We start from the raw sequence: 20,896 nt of genomic DNA, 5'->3' as shown, positions 1-20,896 counted from the left end.
GCTGTAAAACTTGCTTGCTACTTGTTGGAGCCAGCCCTACACCAGCTAGGTAATATGTACAATTATTGTCACGTCATTTACTTATGTTGCTGTTACATGTCCTTTGCATCAGTGCGCTGTGAAACTAATCCAAACCTCTACACATGTATGCTCCCTTACAACTGTAGCACACACTACCACTACCCGCAAAGCTGTCAGTCTCAAACACAGTGAGTGAAGGGAACACAAGTGGGCAAGTAACGTAGTCAGAGAAATAAAGGACATTAGAGGACTCATGCAGTTCAGCTCTTTAATCAGCCAGCCAGCTTGCTAGCAACCAGGGACGGTTTCCGCTGAGGGAGGTCCTGTGGAGTGGGAATGTGGTCACCAGTGACCTCTGTCTTATCCGGGGCTGCAGCAGGAAGCTGCTTGTTCTTCATCTTTGCTTTTGCCATGTTGTAGTCCCCAGAATCAAAATACTTTTGCTGAAAACAAAAACAAAAAAATCAAATTAGAGTTTAAAAGTTCTTTGTTACTATTACACTGACTTTGGTTGAAATATGAAACCACAACCCTCTAACACTATGATAAAACTGTGGGGATGGAGAGATAGCTGTGATTAAGACCACTGGCTGCTCTTGCAAAGGACCTATGTTCAATTCCCAGCACCCACATGGCAGCTCACAACTGTCTGTAACTCCTGTTCCAGAGGATCCTACACCCTCAGACAGGCATACATACATGCAGGCAGAACACTAATGCACATTAAATAAATAAATAAATAAATAAATAAATAAATAAATAAATAAAGCAAGCAAGCCTGTGATGACAGTTTAAGAGCAACCTCAGGATAGTCTACAAGCAAAACCAAATGCATTTGCTTGAGTTCTGCCTTATATTAATCATGTTTAGCTGATTTTTATTGAGTATCTACTGTATGTAAACTAATGTATCAAGAGCTAGCAAAAGATAAAAATGATCAAGTAAGTCAACTGTCATAACAACTTTTAAACCCAGATGCTGTGGTCACTAAAGTCTGGGTTTGGCAAAAGGAAATAATGCTGTGATGAAATGATAGCACAGATGAATAATGAACAGAAAAGATTTCTCAGACTTTGGTAAAATGAAGCAGCTGGGAATCAGCTTAGTGCTGTGGATGGTCTAGGGAGGGCTCACTGGCTGACTCCCCCTAATTATTCTTCGATAAGCCAGATCTGGCCTATGGGTCTATGATTGGAAACTTTCAGATAGCACTGTACAAGCTTCATATGATGTAGTAACAATAAAATGTGGGCCAGGTACTTTTGAGGTTGCTGCAGTATCATTTCTGATTGATCTGTTAAAATGGTAATTTTGATGCCCCCAAAATCAAGAAGCTGCTTATATCTGGGTATGTGTGGCACACCTGGAATCCCAGCACTCAGGAAGTGGAGATATTCAGGACTGACACAAGACCCTCCCTGTCTAAAAATGGAGCACTACTTCTTTTTTACTGGTTGACATCTGCGCACAACAAAGCACACTGACAAATTTCTTACTTGTATTACTTAATGTATGTAGAAAGTAAGAAATTTAACAGTGCAAATTTAAAAAGACTGATAATATATGTATGTATATCTATACATACACACATATATAATAGATACATAATATACATTTTATATGTGTGTATTTATTTATTTTACATCTCCTTATACAGTGGGTATGTATGCCAGAGAGCATGTCTGGAGGTCAGAGGGCATCTTTCAGAAGCTGGTTTGCTGATTCCACCTCTTGAGTCCTGGAGCCTGGACTAAGGTTGTCAAGCTTGGAAGCAAGAACCTTTACCCTCTGTCATCTTGCAGGCCTAACCACTGTGGGATTTCCTCCAATTTAATAAACTCAGTTTCTAACTAGACGCTATTTTATACTAAGAAAACGTTAATCATAAAATGATCTCATTTAATTGCATACTGAGACTTTCTGAAGAGAAAAATAATTTAAATTTTACTGTGGCTGGAGTTTAAACAGAACTCAGCAGAGCAGACACTGACAGGTGGTGCGGGGGAAGGAGACTGATATTTCTCAGGTTAGGATCCAACGGACACAGTCTAGCAGTGGTATTAGCTGTCTAAAAATTTCTAAACTTCATGAATTCATCAAAAAAAAAATCTAAAAGTGGCCATGTATACTAATTACTCTCTATAATCTCCACATTTGGGGTCTCTGTATATAGCAGACATATCAATGCAAGTTTAAGGTCAGCTTGGGCTACATTGTAAGCTCCAGGCCAGTATGAGTTATAGTGAGATCCTTTCTTAAGCAAAACAAACCCCTAAAAACCTAAAACATACTTTAGATCATATAGAAGGCAATCTTACAAAAGCCTCTTCACATATATTTATTTATTCATTTATTTGAGACAATGTCTTATAAGGTTCAAGCTAGCTTCAAACTCTAACTTGCTATGGAGCAGGGGTAGGTGACTGAATTCCTGACCCTCCTGTGTTTTCATCCCAAGTGCTGGCATTACATAAGCGCCCCACCCGACTTCCCATTAACTGAGCAGCATTGATTTTATACATGTGATCACCTAACATGACAAACTTTAAAGTCATGTTTATTAGAACTGGGTCCTCAGTCTTGGTACTTTACAAGCCACAAATACAGAAATTCACAGGCTAGACTGTTCAAATCCTTTTTGACTCTGATGGGCTATAAACTCACCATGCGTATGGTCTTATTGTTAAAAGCCCAGTGAGAATATTATAACATTAATTTTGTAATATCAATGGGTACAATACAGAAAATGACCTAATATAGTAATTGAATATGACCCAGCCCTTTCAAACAATGCAGAAACTATGTTTCTTAGCTTGTTAACTATTATGACAAAGGAAAATTGAAACCTAGAACCTGGTGATTCAGACTTCGAAAAAATTCTAGAACAACAATAAAAGCTTAATCACTGACAGTTTGGGAAATTACAGATTCATTCAAATATTGACACTGCAACTTTTATATAATTATTTGATTCAAGTGTCATTTCCTTCATTTCCAACTATTTTCATGTACGATACCAACTTTAAGATATATTAATTCTGCTGTGAAGAAACCTTCTCCTAAATACTAATAATAATCAGTCAAGCGCAGACATGAATCTGATGCTCAGGATCAAACATGATTATGTCATAGCTGAAAATATACCTAAAGGTGCAGTTGCATAAGGAGACAGTCTTTGCACATTCTACACCTGATGAACGGAGTTCTCACCTTGATGTTTCTTGCTTACATGGTACTTATTAACTATGTTTTTAGAGAACCACATAGTCTACTTGTGGAATAACTTATTAACTATTTCTTTGATGCTGAACATTGATGTGGCTTCTAATTATAGTAAAAGCCTTAAGAGAAAAAAGCTTTAAATTTGAAGGTTTTTCCCCCTCATACTGAATTATAGTTCACATTAATTTATAAGTAATTAGTCAAATAATGAAAATACTTCCATGAATCTTATATAAAATCTTCCATGAACCTTTCAAAAATAAAGAGTAATTTTAATGTTTACACAAAAAAAGTAATACATTAGTTACACACAATTTCATGCTTACCAGTAGGAATTACTCTAAATATTTTCCCACTGTGGTTGAATTTAGTATGATGAAATTTAAATTTTACTGATTTCTACCTTGGATGTAAATACTTTCTGTCCTAACAGTTATAGTTCCTGTAAAATTTCTTTATTTAGAGCTATGCTAATGTTTTTAAGTTTTGGAATAATTTCCATACAATTAATACTCTGAATCTGTTTCAGAGTACAGAATTTCTGCATTTTTCTATATTTAATATTATTTTCTTTATTTTATTATTTGAAAGATATAAGATATTTTATTATTTGAAAGCCTTTCATTTTTTTAATGTTTAAACTAAACCACATTATTTGTTGATACCTTTAAAAAAAATCACTGTTTTGGAGTACATATGTAACTATTGTGCACACCCACAGACTTGTTTCTTATATAAATAGCAGATACTAATACACTTAAGGTACTTAGCATCTTATATAGTATGTAGTTATCTTTCACATATACTCCATCATTCTCTGATCCTGATATGAGAAAGAATTCAAATATGCTTTAATTCTAATTTTCTAAATTTTTCAAGCAGAAGGAGAGGAAATTTAAAAAACAAGTAGCACTAATATTCCCATGCTAAGAAATAATGACTTCTACCTAAAAAAGGCAGACAAGACTCTGGGAAAAAATGTTCAGTAATTTGAATTACTAAAATTATGTGTAAATTGGATTAAAGGAACTGTGAAGCAAATTAAATGATTTTACAAGAGATCATTTCATCCAAATACAAAGGACCGTACGCCTCTGAATGTTGTATTAGACTTGCTTTCAAACAGGCAAGTTTTAATAAGGATGCTGGGGTAAATAAATACCCGTCTCTGGACAGTGTTTCTTTTTGAACAGAAGAGGGAAAGGGGCCACACAGAAAATACAGGGTGGGTTTGAGTTATACCTACATTTACGTTTTTACAAAGATGACAAAGTAAGAATTCTTTGACATTATCACCTGTACTATATGGTACATACTTGAAATACTTTACAGTTTAATTTAAAACATTGTAATCGCTTCTTTTCATACATATTCATTTCATACATGAACCATGTGAAATACTGACAGAGATACACACACCTGGAAATACGGGAATAAAGACACAGACATTCAACTCAGTTTGTCAGCACATTGAGCTCACAGGGAAAAGGTGTGAAGATGGCACTCAGCAACTTACCCCTTTCTGCAATCTTTTCCTTAAAAAATCAGACCCTCCAGGCTTTTGTCCCAAGTGAGGATACCTTGCCTTTAACTTTGCTTCTTCAGCTTTCTCTGGACTAGTCACTTTATCTTCCATTTCCTGAAATAATTTCAAGTAAATTATTTCTGTTACAACTGAATTTTGAAAATAATTCACCTTTTAATCTCTAGTCTCTGGCTTTCTTGTTGAACTCCAAGCAATACAGCCTTTAAGAAATCAAGCCCAGGAACCTTTCAAACGCCTCTATCTTTTTTTCTCGAATGTCCCATGTGATAGCTCTATTATAGCTGTGATGCATGTATAACACCCCACACACTGGATAAAAATACCGAGATAGCTCAGCTCTCAAGTCTTGCTTGCAGTTACTTTCCAGTCATGTATAATACATTCATAATTAGTCACCTTCTATGGAACTCTTCAGCTCTTTGTCTATATTTAGAGAATTTTCCTAATACTATCAAAAATCTAAAAGTTCTTTGTGATTTCCTTATTTAAAATCACATATGATTTTAAACTCCTTAGACTCTTTACTAGACATTAACAACAGCTCAAATACTAGCATATTTTCCCTAAGTAAATCAATTTAGAAGACCTTGTTATCTATGATGGTATTTTTTTTCATCAATCCTCACATCTGGCCGTGTGTGAGAGTTCATCCCTTAATTACAGCACCCAAGAATCTGAGGCAGAAGACTATAGCAAGTTCAAGGCTGGCCTCGAGTGAGAAAGTTCCTGTTTCTACCAACAAAAGGGGAAATTCTGTTCATGTCAAAACAAAACAAAACAAAGCAAAAAAACCCACATACTTTTAGGTTTTGGATGCTGTTTTTGAAAAGGTTGTCATTAAATGTACCCCCTCCATCACAGTGCAACTTGGGGCTCATTATGCTAGTTAAATGTTCTATCACCTGTTTATACTGCTGGTCTTCTTACTATCTTGAAACTATTTTCTTAAACACCTATCTTGTTTGAGTATATATTCTTCAAAATGCTATTTTACAGGAAAGAATTTATCATAACAAGAACAATGAATCAATAAAATCACAGGTCTCCTTTGATGGGAGGATGGCCAGCTGGCCAGGATACTTTTAGCTATTAGACTCATTTCTCTGAACTGGCAAAATCACACTTTGGCACATTTTGAGTCTCTGAGGTTATTTACGAAGTAAAATAGCAGAAATGTTAAATCTATAAATATCAAACCAACTGTTCTTATATAGCAAGTAAATAATTCATCTAGAAGATTTTTGCCCTGTCTTTTTTGTACTTTCCTCAAAATTATATATATATATATACACACACACATATATATATTCTATTCACTTTATGTATTATCAACACTTGACCCTCAACAACTCCCTTATACCCCACTTTATGTCTTAAGAGGATTTTGTAGGAAAAGGTGCTAATGGCAAATACCTTTTGTTGTCAAATCCCTTTCCATATTCCTAACCTATTCTGCTTCAGTATTTTCCCTTTCTAGGCTGCAGCTTCATCTTCTAATCTCTTACTGTGGCGATTCACACATATACTCCATACAAAATTTACCTGTGTATTCAGCACAATAAGACTTTAAATAATGATTTTACAGCTCTTACATTCAAGAATGGTATGTCCAGAAGTTTAAGTGTGAGGTACACAATATATATCCTGGATATTGTTCAGTGTGTGAACATGTCAATATGCTGCTATCATTCTCACAGTTAAAAGCTAAGCCTTCACAAGCCCACCACCTCAGCTGGTATCATATGCTCAAGTCTACACAGAAAAATAACTGCACTATCATTCTTAAAGAAGATTTTTTGGTTTTGTTGTTTGTCTTTGAGACACGGTTTCACTATGTAGCTTTGGCTGACCTGGAACTCACTATGAAGACCAACCTGGCCTTGAACTCACAGAAATTCATCTGCCTCCTGAATTCTGGGAAAGTTCTTTAAGGAGTTTTTCAAAATGTATTTTTATACATGATTTCTGTCTTAAGATTGGAACCTAACCAAGCAGAATATGAAGATATCATACTTATGTAAAGCTGGAGACACCAATGCAAAAATAAGGTGTGCTAGAATCTTAGCGACATCTAGTGGCAAGTTCAGCCTTCACAACACAAATCTACTACCACCAATTGGCATTCTCAGAGCTGCAGTGTCAAAGCAAATCTGGATTAAAGGCCCTATTTGTAGGTTTCCCTTTCTAGTTTGCCCATTTTAGATAATGCTAATTGAAAAGGTGACACCATCAACTGTTGGCCTTTAGTCCCAGCACTTTCAAACCTTTTGGCCAGAACCAGATTTTCTTGGGCCAGAAAGATTATGCAGCAGCAAGTGAAGGAGCTTGCGACGTAAATATGACAAGGGGAGTTTCATCTCTGACGCTAATGGCAGACGGTGAGAACTGAGTCTCCTGACCTTCTCAAGTATGCTGGAGCACACATGTACCCATTCATGCTCACACAAGAGAAAAATGAGGCCAGGCTGATCTACAGAGTGATTTCAGGAGCCACATGTACAGAGAAGCACTTTCTCATGAGAAAACGAAACATATTTATGAGATCTACTTGAACCTGAGAGCTCGAGAGTTTGAGACTAATCAAGGAGAGGATAGTGAGAGGAGAGAGGTAAGACAGAGAGTGAAGGATGGGGGAAGAAAAAAGGGACTCCAATTCTTCAACGTTCTTGTCAATATATAACATTATTAATTAATAAGTCCTGCCAGTACAATCTTAGATGATTTCAAACTTTGGTCTGTATCCAACAAGTGAAAAGAAAGTTAGGAAAAGACTGGCCTAAGCTACACTTTAAAATGTAGTTAAGCACTATCAAGACTACCACAATACATCTCATGAACTATACAAAAACATTCTTAACCTAGTGCAGATGCAGGACCTTATATTAAGTAAGTCTGAATTGCTGGACATTCACTAACATTCTACCACAGCTATAGATTTGCTTATAAAAACATACACTCATGGGGTGGGGACACTGTGGTGCTGGCATTCAGCCACTCTTGCTCTTCCCTACACGCTTCCTCAAACAATATAAACAGAACAGAAGGCTAAAACTACATTTCCCAAACTGCATTACTATTAGGTAGCAATGGCAGCCACAGCAGATGAACAAGTGTGGAAGAAAAGAACCATTCTTCTCTTGGTCACACTGTTACAGAGCAGTAGGCCCTTGTGAGTTCCTACAGTAGGGTATCCACAGACAATCAGGGCTCCTGTACAAGCCACATGGCAGTAGGATAGAAGATGGCAGGCTCCAAACAGGACTCATTCCCACAGTCAGAGACATTCTTCAATCCCTGTCTCTAAAAACATTTCTTTTTTCCCCATTCTGTTCTTCCAACTCTTTCAAGAATTTGTAACCTAGCACCTCAAAACATTTTCTTTCTGTTGAAACATGTAGCTTTTGTTTTTGTCTTCCTCATATAATGCTTAACAAAAATCAAGTGAAATAATTTATACTTGTAGTTATGCTAAAACATGTTAAGAGGACACAGAATTGCTAAGGATACAAGTTCTTATACATTAAAGATATTCCCGAACATTTACTGTAGCTAAGGATGAAAACAAACTGTGAAGAAGGGGTGGGGGAAAGGCTTGAGATAAAGAGAAGGAAATATAAAGCAAACAAACAAAAAATAGGATACATATTCATAAATTAAATATTACACCCTGGATGTCTTTTGCAAAGGGGTAAAAACAGGGCCTGGGATGTAGCCAGTGTCAGAGAGCACAGAGGCCCTGGGCTCACAGTTTTATCATTTGAGAGTGAGAGAGGGCAGGCAACAATAAAGGGCTGGGCTGTAGCTTAGTATGGAGCACTGCCAAGAAAGGGCAGGGCAACAGGTTCAATTCCAAGTGCTGCAAAAACAAAATCAGACAAAAAGAAAAATACATAATAGAATAGTATTTTTAAAATGTACATGTTTGTAATTTGGAACAGTCATGATGGCTTATTCTGACTGTCAAACTTGACAGTAACAGACTCTCTAGGCACATCTATAAGATAGCTTGTGGATGGATTAACTAGGAGGCAAGATCTACCCTAGATGTTGTCAATATCATTTCATAGGCTGGGGTTCTAGACTGTGTGTTTTAAAAAAGGAAGTAGACTAAAGAGATTGCTCAGTGGTCTAAGCGAAACTGTGCAGTTGTGAAGACTGGAATTTGGAACCTGACACCCAAGTAATAAGGCAGGTGCTGCATAAGCACTTGTCACTCCAGTGCCAGGGGCTGTGTGTGATGCCCTCCTCTGGCCTTCACATGTACACTTAACACACAACACAACACACATGCACTTACACTAAATATTGGGGGTAAGGAAAAGGAGGAAGGGTGAACACCAAAATTCATCTCTGCTTCCTGGCTGTAAGTACATTGGTTCATGTGGGCTGCATCTTCAACTGCAGAGCAAAGATAAACCCTTGCTCTAAGTTACTTTCTTTTGCTACTGAGTCAGAGCCATGAGAAAAGAAATTAATACAGAAGTGATCATACTCAATTAACAGTTTGATAAAGATGCATAATAAAGTTTTCTTTCTTTCTTTTTTTTTTTTCCAGACAGTCATTCTGTGTAGCCCTGGCTGTCCTGAAACTCCATCTATAGACCAGGCTGGCCTTCAATTCACAGAGATAAGCCTGCCTCTGCCTTCCAAGTGCTTTAAAGGCATGTGCCACCACCGACCAGGATATAATGAGATTCTAAAGGGGACTAACTAAACAAAAATAAAGCATAAAACTTCCAAATTGGTAGTTTAATAGTAGAGAAAGAAAATCAACAGGGGACTTAATGAAACAATAATGGGACTAGATACAACATGCACGCTTGCACGTACAATAAGAAAGGAACAGAATACAAACATAATGCAATAAAAAAGGAGCAAGGGTGAGATGGAAGAAAAAAAATCCTAAAGTGTTAATGATCACACAATGGCCTGTCCATTTACATCTGTGTCTGGAAGCTAGGAGAGATAAGTCATGCCTGTAATCCCAGTGTTCAAGAGACAGAGCCAAAAGGATTGCTGAAAGTTCACAAGCTTGGTTAGCGGAGCATGTACCAGGACAACCTGCTCAAAAGGCCAAAATAAGCTAATAAATCAACAGATATAAAGTCATAGCTGGATTACAAACAAACAAACAAACAAAAAAACTAGCTACTTACTGAGTAAAATTTAAAGTAAGTGACATAGGCAGAAAGTAACTCAGGGGAGATAACATATTAGGTAAGACCTAACCAAATAAGAGCTAGTGCAACTGTTATCAATATTGAGAAACATAGATCCTAGACAAAAGTATAATTAGAAATACAGAAGCAAGCCAGGTAGGTGGAAGTGGCACAGGCCTTTATCATAGCAGAAGCAAGTGGATTTCTGAGTTGGAGGCCAGCCTGGTCTACAGAAGAAGAGTTCCAGAACAGCTAGAGCTACACAAAGAAACTGCCTCAAAAAGACAAACAAAACAAAAGGAAATACAGAGGCCTTGGTCTCTGTGTAGTTCCCATGGTGGGCATGGGATAGCTATTGCTATTTACTAGTCTCTAATAATGATAAGGTACAAGCCTGTGCCCTGTATAACCTGCACACAGATGCCTGATCCTTGCAGGTAGGTCCTAGCACTACAATAGGGTTTGAAGAAAATCACTATTATTTTTGTCCTTGAAGAAAACCTAACCAGCATTAGAAGCCCACTCAGGAATAGGGCTGTTTACAGAATCTGCACTAACCTAAGAAGTGAAAGCCTGGGCTTTGGAATCTCCACCTTGGAGGTGATTGGCATGTCAGCAAGGTTTCAGTGATAATTTCTGTTAATTCAACTATGAGCAGTGTAAGGGACAGAGAAGGTGGTTACTGTGGACTCTGCTGCTACAAAAGATAATTTCTGTCTGAATTTAGGCAGATCCTAGAAACTGGTCTCTCCCATATTAATCCATGTGAGCAGCTGACAACCTGTTAGGCAAGAAGAAAAGAGGCTGAAACCAGCACATTTATGTACCAGGTAGACATCATTAGTTGGGTGTGGTTACAGATACATCTAGTTCTGGTCTCAGAGCCAGAGATGACTTGAGAGGGTGAGCCTGGGTAAACTTACTGAGACCTTCCCCAAAGCAGAGAGAGTTTTACCTTACAAGTACTTGAAGTACTTGATTTTATATCTAGATCTAGATCTAGACAGAGATAGATAGATAGATCCAAGTAACTGTTTTTACATTTATGTATGTATGTGAGTGTGGAGGCATGTGCATGTCACAATAACGTGTGGTAGTCAGAGGATATAACCTGTAGGAGTCTGTTCTCTTTCCACCATGTGGAACCTGGAGATCAAACTCAAGTTGTCAGGCTTGCAGGCAAGAACCTTAATACTCCAAGCTATCGAGAAGCCATCTCACCAGTCCCAGATAAAATATTTTAGAGTGAATGAGAGTGAGAGTGAGAGAGAGTGAGAGTGAGTGAGAGAGTGAGAGAGAGAGAGAGAGAGAGTTAGTTGTGTGTGTGAGTCAGCAGGTGAGTTCTGGGCCAGCCTGGGCAGTGATACTCTGCCTCAAAACAAAAGGAACTCTCACGAAGACTATGTATGTTGTATATGTCTACAGACTTAACTTAGTGGTAGACCAGTAGCGTGGCAAGCAGGAAGACCTGAGTTTAATCCACAGCAGCAGGCAGGGAAGGACAATAAGCAAAGAAACTAGTTAAAAGGAACTAAAAAGGAGCAATTAGTGAAGACAAAGTAGTAGAGCAACAAAACAAAGGGAAGAGCCAAACAGTCCAGGCAAGATTACAAGTTTGAGTACAGCTTAGGCATCCTACCACTTTCCAGGCCAGCCAGGGCTACAAAATGAGACCATGTTAAAAGCTGGGCATTCAGGGACCCCAGCAGAAGAGCTAGAGAAAGGACTGAAGGAGCTGAAGGGGATTGCAATCTCATAGGAAGAACAACAATATCAACCAACCTGACCAACCACAGCTCCCAGGGACTAAACCACCAACCACAGAGTTACCCATGGCTCCAGCTGCGTATGTAGCAGAGGATGGCCTTATCTGTCATCAATGGGAGGGGAGGCCCTTAGTCCTGTGGAAGCTTGATACCTCAGCGTAAGGGGACACTACAGTGGTAAGGTGGGAATGGGGGTTGGTGGGTAGGGAAGCACCCCCATAGAAGCAAAGGGGAGGGGGGAGGGGATAGGAGGGTTTGCAGGAAGGGGGACAACATTTGAAACATAAATAAATAAAATAACCAATTTTTTCAAAGCTGGGCATCTATCTTTAATCCCAGCATGTATGAAATAGAAGTGAGACCATCAGTTCAAGGCCAGGATTTGATATGTAAGACCAGGTCTTTAAAAACAACAGTAAAAGAAGCTGGCAGACTTCTTTTAATCCCACCACTCATGAGGCATAGGCTGGTGGATCTTTGCGTTCAAGGTCAGCCCAGTCTACAGGTGGAGTTCCAGGATAGCCAGGGTTACACAGAGAAACCCTGTCTCAAAAAAGAAAACAAATAAACAATAACCAACCAAACCAACACCCAAAAGTAAGGGGCCACTTTTCACCAAGCCTAATGACCTGAGTTTGATCCCTGGGCCCAGATGGTAGAAAGAGAGAACAGACTCCCACAAGTTTTTCTCTATTTTGCACATTTACACTGTGTGAACACACACACCTCACAATCACTCTCTCTCCCTCACTAATAAAATATAATAAAAGTTAAAAAGCTTAAAAAAGAATGTCAAATTCTGGAAAGAAAAATAGTTTTAAAAATTCAAATCTGATTTTTAAATTTTATTATTTAAAAATTCTTAACAGGTTTCTATATTTTACCATGTATGATGAAATAAAGTATACTTATATAACTAAGTGGATAATGGTGAAAGGGCATCAACTGTCTTCCTATAGTCGATACATAAAACAGAACCTAATTTTTATCAAATGTAATCATGAACTAAGATTAACACACGTAAGTCCCCTATCTCTGGGGCGGTTTGTTAAAAAAGAATAAAAATTTAAAAAATGATTAACACATGTATTTTTGTGAGTTTTATAATTAGAATATATTAGAAACCCTGTGTTATTAGGGTATTAGGTATACACACATAGAAACATTTAAGGGCTAGAGTTTAGTAGCAAAGCAAAATCTAAAATCCCTAAAGTTCTGAATTCAATAGATCAGCACCAACAATAACAAAAGGCCTTGGGAATTCTTAGATGCAGGGATCGTGGCTCAGTGGTACAGTGCTTGCTCCACATGTGCATGGTAGGCCCTAGGTTCAATCTCTAGTCCTGGGGGGAAAGCTAGACGATTATTTTATATTCTAGTAAGCTAAAAATAATTTTATAAAAACCGCCATCATTCTCAGCCTGTGGTAAGTTACATAGCATGAGCAGTAAAGTCTGAGCACTCAGGTAAGTTCTCTGCCTGCCGGGCACCATGCTCACTGTGAATACGTACAATTAACAACGGCTAACAGACCTTTGAAAATATTGTTAGGAAGGTTCAACGACTGTTACCAAGTTTAGACAATCACTTTTGTCCTGTAAATTGTTACTATTTGGCAGTATTTGGCATGCAATGACAGTAACTAAAAGTCTCCAGAATGAACACAACGTCCTTCAACTGTTTCCATAAAATCAAAAATCTCTATAAAGGTAGGTTTATCATCAGTCTCAGAATATTTGGTGCAGCAGAGCTAACAGGTGCAGGAAATAAGTTATCAAGTACAACCCTTACACAACAAACAGGAGCAAATCTAACAAGCTGGCAGGGCTGGAGATGTAACTTAGTGGCAGAACACCACCCACTATGCACTAGGCCCTGGGTTTCAACCCTAGTACAGATGGGATATGACTGAAGGAAGCCATATTCAGGAGGTAGGTGCAGTAGGATAATACTCACAGTCCAACTCATCCTGGACTACACATTGAGTTTAAGGCCAGGCTGGGATAAGAGACCCTGCTGAGCAAATCAAAGAAAGAGAAATCTGTCTGGATAGAAATAGAGAACATTATTTAGCCTACCAGAAAGTATAACAAAGTAGCTCCAGAAAATACTATGATTAACTACAATTTTTAAAACTCTGGGGAATACTGTTAAATATTGTTATATAGAAACAATTGTGGGACTGGAGAGATGGCTGGGTGTTTAGAAGCAATGGCTGGTCCAGAGGTCCTGGATTCAACTCCCAGCACCCACATGGTGGCTCACAGCTGTCTGTAACAGGAGATCTGATGCACTCTTCTGGCCTTCCAGGGCACCAAGAGTACACATGTTCTCAGATATATATGTAAACACATTAAAACAAACAACAAACAGCCACTAAGAGATAAGTATCAGAGGTAAGATTTAAAAAGCCTCTCATGAGGGAGAGAACACCAATTTCTTTCTCATGGTTTAATGAGCTTATGATGTCTGAAACTGGAGCGGCCATATTACATTATGAAGTAAGATGCTAAGAATGGTGGAGCAGCAACAAAGGACATAAATACTGGAAAACTTAGAGCCATTCTCCCAACCCTCGGCTAGCTTTCATTTGTGCTTTTTTTGCCGAGAGAAAAGTTACTAACTTCTATTTTGTTTAAACTACTAATTTTATTATTCTGATACATGCAAACAAACATAATTCTGATTACAGAAAAAAGCATGTAGGATTTAGACACACAAAGACTCGGACAAGCAGGTTTTGTCTGAGGATGAAGGAAGCATCAAGAAGAGATTAGAACAATGTGAGCAAGAAGATGACTTATGGGAGATAGAGCAAGAGAAGGTGATGAAAGAAGGTTGAACACCAAGCTGGTGAGCTTGGACTTCATCCTGTGACAGACAATTGGGTCAGACAAAGTTACTCTCAGACAGGACTGTCCAAGGTCACCCAGCACCATCCATTCCAGGCAGTCTTTGAGGGAACTTGTATCAAGAATGGAACTAGAGGTTTGACACTGAAACATATTGTCCAGTTCCCTTCCTCTTCCACAATTCACCAAGCTTATCTTCTTTTAACTTTTAAAATTATATTATATATATTATACATACATGGCATATATATAAATTAAGATTTTGTTTATTTTATTTATATGAGTACATTGTAGCTGTCTTCAGATATACCCAAAGAGGGCATGGGATCCAATTACAGTTGGTTGTGAGCTACCTTGTGGTTGCTCAGCCGTTAAAGGCTTCGCTCACAACCAAAAATGTATACATATTTTTTGAGACAGGGTCTCTATATATAGCCCTTGCTGCTTCAAAAATCACAATGTAGACCAGGGTGGCCTCAAACTCAGAGATCCACCTGCCTCTGCCTCCAGAACACTGAGATTCAAGGTGTGTGCCACCACATCCTGCCCATATCTTTAAAAAAAAGATTATTTTTAAGTTTGTATGTTTTGTCTATACGTATGTCTGTATACTACTTATGTGCCCATAGAGGTCAGAAGAGGACACTGGATCCTCTGAACCTGCAGTTTCAGATGGCTATAAGCCACCAAGTGGGTGCTGGGAATCAAACCAATTGCTCTGAAAGAGCAGCCAGTGTTCTTTAACTGAGCCATCACTCCAGCCTGGCCCAGTGTTCTTTTAACACAAATATTTCAGTTGAGAGCTCTACTTCAGCTAGTCTTTCCTCAGACATGTCACTTAGTTTAATTAAAATAATCTCCAGAAAACTTGCTAATGGCATCTTAAAAAACAAACAACCTAAGCTGCAGCACACATATATACATCATGCATTTAGTTTTGTTCATATTTTTAAAGTGGGTCAAAGTTAAGGTTTGGGTGCTCACTGTATAATACTGAGTTAAGTAGCTCAGGTTGGTCCTGAACTCATAGAGCTTCTGCCTCCTGACTGCTGGGATTATTAGATAAACTACTATAGCTAGCTAGAGGTAATTTTAAAATGTTAAGTTAACTTCAGTTCTAAATAGTTAAATGACCTCATAGCTTATATTAAAGGAGAACTTGTCATCACCTGTCCTATGGGATAGTTAGCTTTTAACAGCTGCTACCATTTCTCAATATATTAGATATTTAGTTTCAGTACAATACCAGCTACAATGAACAGTTTATAGACTGACTTCGTTTAGGTTTCTGTTTAAGACTGGTACAAACTAAAGAGAGATATCTGTGTACTTTTATGCTCACACATATTTACCTATTATCCTAATTAAAAATAGGGGGCTATCTGATTTCCTTCTCTTTTTAAACCTTTGCTTTTTAATTCTATTTCCACCAGTCTGTGAATTTCTCCTCTTAGTGTGCGTGTACACCATTCAGAAGGGGAGAGTCATTAACCCTGTCTTAGTTCATGCAGGGTCCAAGCACCTTAAACTTTTAGAAGCAACAAGCCAACCCACTATAAAACCTTAAAAGTATTTTAGCTGAATACTTAAGCTTTAATTGAAGGTCAACTGGGTACAGAGACAATAATCAACTTTTTAGGTCACGTAACTGCTCTTCCAAACAGAAGAAACAGGTGATCTGGCTCATGGGAACACAGAAGTGACTTTGCACATTTTCCTCCTGTTTAAGGATAGTGTCCATGCCACAGGCATTTACAATGTACAGCCAATCTTCATTTAAAAAGGGACGTTACATTTCCCACACCCTCTTACTGGTATTAATGACAGTAGCTAGACAAAAAGACCTAAAAATGCTCGAGGAGAAAAACAAAGCATAAAGAGAAAAGATTAAAAGTTATCCCTGATATTAGGTATTGTATTAGGCTATTTTGAAAAATTATTTTATTTTATGTACACTCTTGGTTTTGGCTGTATCATGTCTGGGTGAGGGTGTTGGATCCTGGAGTTACAGTTGTGAGCTGCTGTCATGTGGGTGCTGGGGATTGAACCTGGGTCCTCTGAAGAGCAGGCAGTACTTTTAACCACTGGACCATCTCTACAGCCCTATATTAGGCTATTTTAATCAAAAGTACTTATACTCTAGAAATCAGTATTTCAAACCTTAGCAACATATTAACAAGCATTACCCAAAATTATTTTAGTTGGGTGTAGTGGCAGCTCGACTGTAATCCTTGAACTTGGGGTGGGGGGGGCTTAAAGCCAAAGCACTTCAAGTTAAAGGCCAGCCAGGACTACAGAGTGAGCCTCTTCCTAAAAAATAATTAAACAGAGGCCAGCAAGATGACTCAGTGGGTACGGACTCTAGCCACCAATTCTTACAATCCAAGTTCAATCCAGAACTCTCATGGTGGAAGGAGAAAACAGACCCCCACAGGCTGTTTTCTGATCTCTATATAGATACCCCCAACATACAACAATTTTTTTAGAAAGAAAATTACCCACCACACTACTATGTAGCAAATTCAAACTGAGCTTCATTTCAGTGTACTTTGGACAAGACAGACAGACATGGCCTTTGAGTTCCTAAATCCAAAGCAGTTATAAACATACCAAAAACTTTGCAATATGGACAGGTAATATTTAAGATTATTGCTAAGAAAGACTGTAACCCTTAAACTATATGCATTTGGGGGGGCTTCAAAACAATCTATTGCTCAGTTGGGCCTCATGGCACAGGCACAGGCTTGTAACCTGAGTCACCTGGTGTCTGCGCCTAGAGGATCCCGAATTCAAAGCCTGGCTGGACTACAAAGTGAGTTCAAGTTGCCTGGGCAACTTAGTGAAATCATTTCAAAGCTGAAATCAGGAAGCTGAGGGCCAGCATGGTTATAGATCAATAGTTTCAGGGCTATCCTCTCTAGGTAACCTGAGCTACACCAGCCCCAGTCTCAAAAAGACAAAAGAGGGGCTGGGCATAGTCAGTCAGAAAGTGTTTGCTGTGCACACACATATTCTCTCTCTCATGCTGTTTCACGAAAATGGGGGGAGCGGGAACCCCAGGAATAGAGCTCAGTGGTAAAGCCCTTGCCTAGGCTGTCCCAGAGGTCCTACTACAGAAGGAAGGAAGGAAGGAAGGAAGGAAGGAAGGAAGGAAGGAAGGAAGGAAGGAAGGAAGAAAGGAAGGAAGGAAGGAAGAAGGGAGGAGGGAGGGAGGGAGAGAGGGAGAGAGGAAGGGAGGGAAGAAAGGATGAATGGATAAATCCTTCGTCTTGCAAAGTATAATATGACACGACATTATAACTGCCTACTGTTTTTATTATCCTTGTTTTCCTTCTTTTCACCAGTTAACTTACAATTACTATCAGAAGAGAACTATGGCAATGGAAGAAATAATAGAGGGTAAGTTGACATGATTAGAGCATATGGAATGAGCAAAACCCACTAATCTACAGTGCAACATTAGACCAAATTCCATATACAGTAAAGCAGATTGGTATTAATTATCAACCAATTAATAAATCTTGAGACAGGATTTCATTATGTACTTCCAGCTGGCCTGGAACTCACAAAAACCCTCTAGCTTCTGCCTGAGTACTGGGTTTAAAGGCCCAATTTGGGTTTTTTTGTTTGTTTTTAAAGAAAAATTGTTGGGAACTCATGACTTTTCTTCTTTGTTAGCTAACTGGCTCCATGTACCCTGGAAGTCAAAGCATCATAATAATTACGACGGAATGGGCAGGCACTACATAAGCATACAGGCCTCAAATTCGTAGGTGTGCTGCTAGCACATTTCCCTTCAACAGAGACATACAAATGAGTTGACAAATATATCCTCATGATTCGAGAAATATCTAAGATAGTGAAATTTCCTAAAGCTCCAATTCTCGATTTTTAGTCAAGTGCCACATGCAAAGCCCACCAGCTAGCTTTTTTTTTTTTTTTGAGCAGAAGTTGTGCTGGGTTTTTCGTTTGGGCCTCACAGCCGTCGTGGGATGTTGGTACTATTACCGGGACTTTACCGACAAGACTGAAGCCCAAAGGGTTTAGGAAAGAGATCACGAGGCCATACAACTCACAACCTTAATAACCGAGCCCTGCATCGCTGCCTGAATGGAGACACCACCTTAAAAGAGTTCCCTGCAAGCTCACAAGTGGCCCGAGCGCTTCCGGAGGGACAATTGCTCAGGAGAGCAAATCAAAGCCCACTACAGAACTGGTCCCTTACATGGGCCGGCGTCCTAGCGGCCTGGTACCCTTGGGTGCTACACCAAGGCACGGGAGAGGATCGGTTCCTTTCCACTCGCCGGGGCCCTCCCGGGTTGCGGGAGGAGCCGTCGGCGGAGGGCTCCAGGCCGCCCTCGCTCCCGCGGGCCCGCCAGCCGAGGTTCCCGCCACACCAGGTCCCGCAGGTCCCCCGGGTCCTCCGGCACACTCACCTTTTGCTCCTCCGCCGACGCTGCCTCGGGGACTTCCGCGGACATGGTGCTCCTTCTGCAGAAGAGACGCCGGGAGAAGACAGATTACCGGGAGGCAAGACCGCCCGCCACCTTCTGCCTGCCCCGCTGCCCGCCGGGCCGGCGGCTACCGCCGCCTTGTGACGACACGGGCCCCAGGCTCCCGCCCGCCGTAGTTCCCGCAGCCCAGGCCCGCCAGGCTCCCGCGCCGCGCCCTTACCTACCTATCCCCGCGCCTCCGGCCCTGCGACGCTCGAGCACTTCCTCTTTCCCTCAAAGGTTGCGGCTCGCGCCTCACCTCACTTCCGTCCATGGGCGCACAGTGCTTCCTGGGAATTGTAGTTGGTCTGTGGCGCTGTGGTTTCCCCCTCCCCTCCACTTCCCCCGCCTTTCCAGACAACCCTGACCTCCTATTTAGTCCTCTGCTTGCTTGGCAGTACCTCTGCTTCAGTTTAACCCCATCCACCTTTACTTCCTCTGTTCTTTAACCTTGCCTCAGCGCCACCTTTTCTTCTTAGACCAACCTCTTCAAGCTACCACTGCTCTGGAGAGTTCCACAACAAGCACAGCGCCATAACACAGGAATTGTGACTACTTTAGTAATGTCACCATTCCTCTTCCTGTTAGCCACAGCAGGGAAGAAGCCAATATTTTACTCCCAGACCTTGATATTTCCCATGCACTAAATCACTGATAAATCAATTCAGCTTCCATTCCTTGCTCTCCCACAGCAGTCAGCTCAAAACATTGATTTTCAAAGCAATGATTTTCTTAACTGTCAAGTCCGTAGCTTCATATTTATTTGTCATTCTACTAAGCATCTTATAGCTGCTGACACATTTGGTTCCAAGGAAATGTCCCGTCCCTTAGAAATCTGGGGCAAAGGCGGCCTTATATAGTTAACTAGTAAGAATCAGAAGGCAATGCAAGCAGTTCTGGAAGACAGGAGAACAATCAAAACCTCAGTCATTGGATATGGAATGTGGAAGACATCAAAATCAAAGCTGAGCCCTGTGGCATAGGACTGCAATCCCAGCTGTCTGGGAGGCTGAGGCAGAAGTGTGGCGAGTTTATGTATGCTTAGGTTAGAGTAAATCAAAGGCCACCCTGGGGGATTTAGTGAGGCCCTGGCACAGTGGTAGAGGGTTTGCTTAGCACATGCAAGTCCACCTACAGTCAATCTCTCTCTCTCTCTCTCTCTCTCTCTCTCTCTCTCTCTCTCTCTCTCTCTCTCTCATACACACACACACACAGAAAGAGAGAGAGAGAGAGAGAGAGAGAGAGAGAGAGAGAGAGAGAGAGAGAGAGCGCTTGGAATTTGGCTCAGTAGCAGATGGATGGGTTGCCTGGAATGACTGTCCCTGCGTTTGACTCCAAGCACCAGATTAAACCAGTATAGTGGTGCAATGCTTGAAGTCCTAGGACTGGGGAGGTAGAGGCAGAAGGATCAAGAAGTTCAAAGTTATCCTCAGCTTGAGTTTGAGGCTAGCTTGGGCTATGTGAGGCCCCATATCAAAAGTAAACTAAAACAAGACAACAACAATAACAATTACAAAGGCCAAGCAAACCCCAAACCCCAGCATGTGCAGAATCTCAGACGGGAAGTCTTGACTGATACTTCAGTTTGAAAAACAAAACGATTAAGAGTTCTTGTTGGAGAAGGAAGGGAAGGGTTAACCGGCCAAGTAACAATTTAAGATAAAAGGGTTTAAGAGGCTAACTCTTGGACAAAGATATCCCTTGAGAATGGCTCAGTTTGTCCCCAAATCAACTGTAGTTCCAGGACTTTGCAACCTGTAATCCCGGAACTTTGCAAGTGGAGAGAGGAACTTCAGTTCAAGCCCAGCCTAAGCTACATGAAGGCGAGTCTCCAAAA

General features: G+C 40.0%; 1 protein-coding gene across 2 annotated transcripts; it reads right to left on the bottom strand.

Moving 5' to 3' along the window:
- Positions 1 to 275: 275 nt before the first annotated feature.
- On the bottom strand, positions 276 to 19,339 carry Arpp19 (cAMP regulated phosphoprotein 19). Of its 2 annotated transcripts, none has more exons than XM_021172847.3 (4): positions 19,245 to 19,339; positions 19,003 to 19,057; positions 4,760 to 4,882; positions 276 to 464 (listed from the first exon to the last, which is right to left on the bottom strand). In XM_021172847.3, the coding sequence occupies exons 1-4, from the start codon at positions 19,331 to 19,333 to the stop codon at positions 294 to 296; spliced, it is 438 nt and encodes a 145-aa protein (XP_021028506.1). In that variant the 5' UTR covers positions 19,334 to 19,339; the 3' UTR covers positions 276 to 293. The 2 variants fall into 2 exon arrangements, with proteins under 2 accessions (XP_021028506.1, XP_021028507.1); XM_021172848.3 differs by having other exon boundaries at positions 19,241 to 19,265.
- Between the last annotated feature and the right edge of the window lie 1,557 nt (positions 19,340 to 20,896).

This window comes from Mus caroli, unplaced genomic scaffold (assembly GCF_978045245.1).
Source record: "Mus caroli unplaced genomic scaffold, Mus_caroli_1 scaffold_11, whole genome shotgun sequence".
NCBI lineage: Eukaryota > Metazoa > Chordata > Mammalia > Rodentia > Muridae > Mus > Mus caroli.
This window is presented reverse-complemented; position numbering and strand designations above follow the sequence as displayed.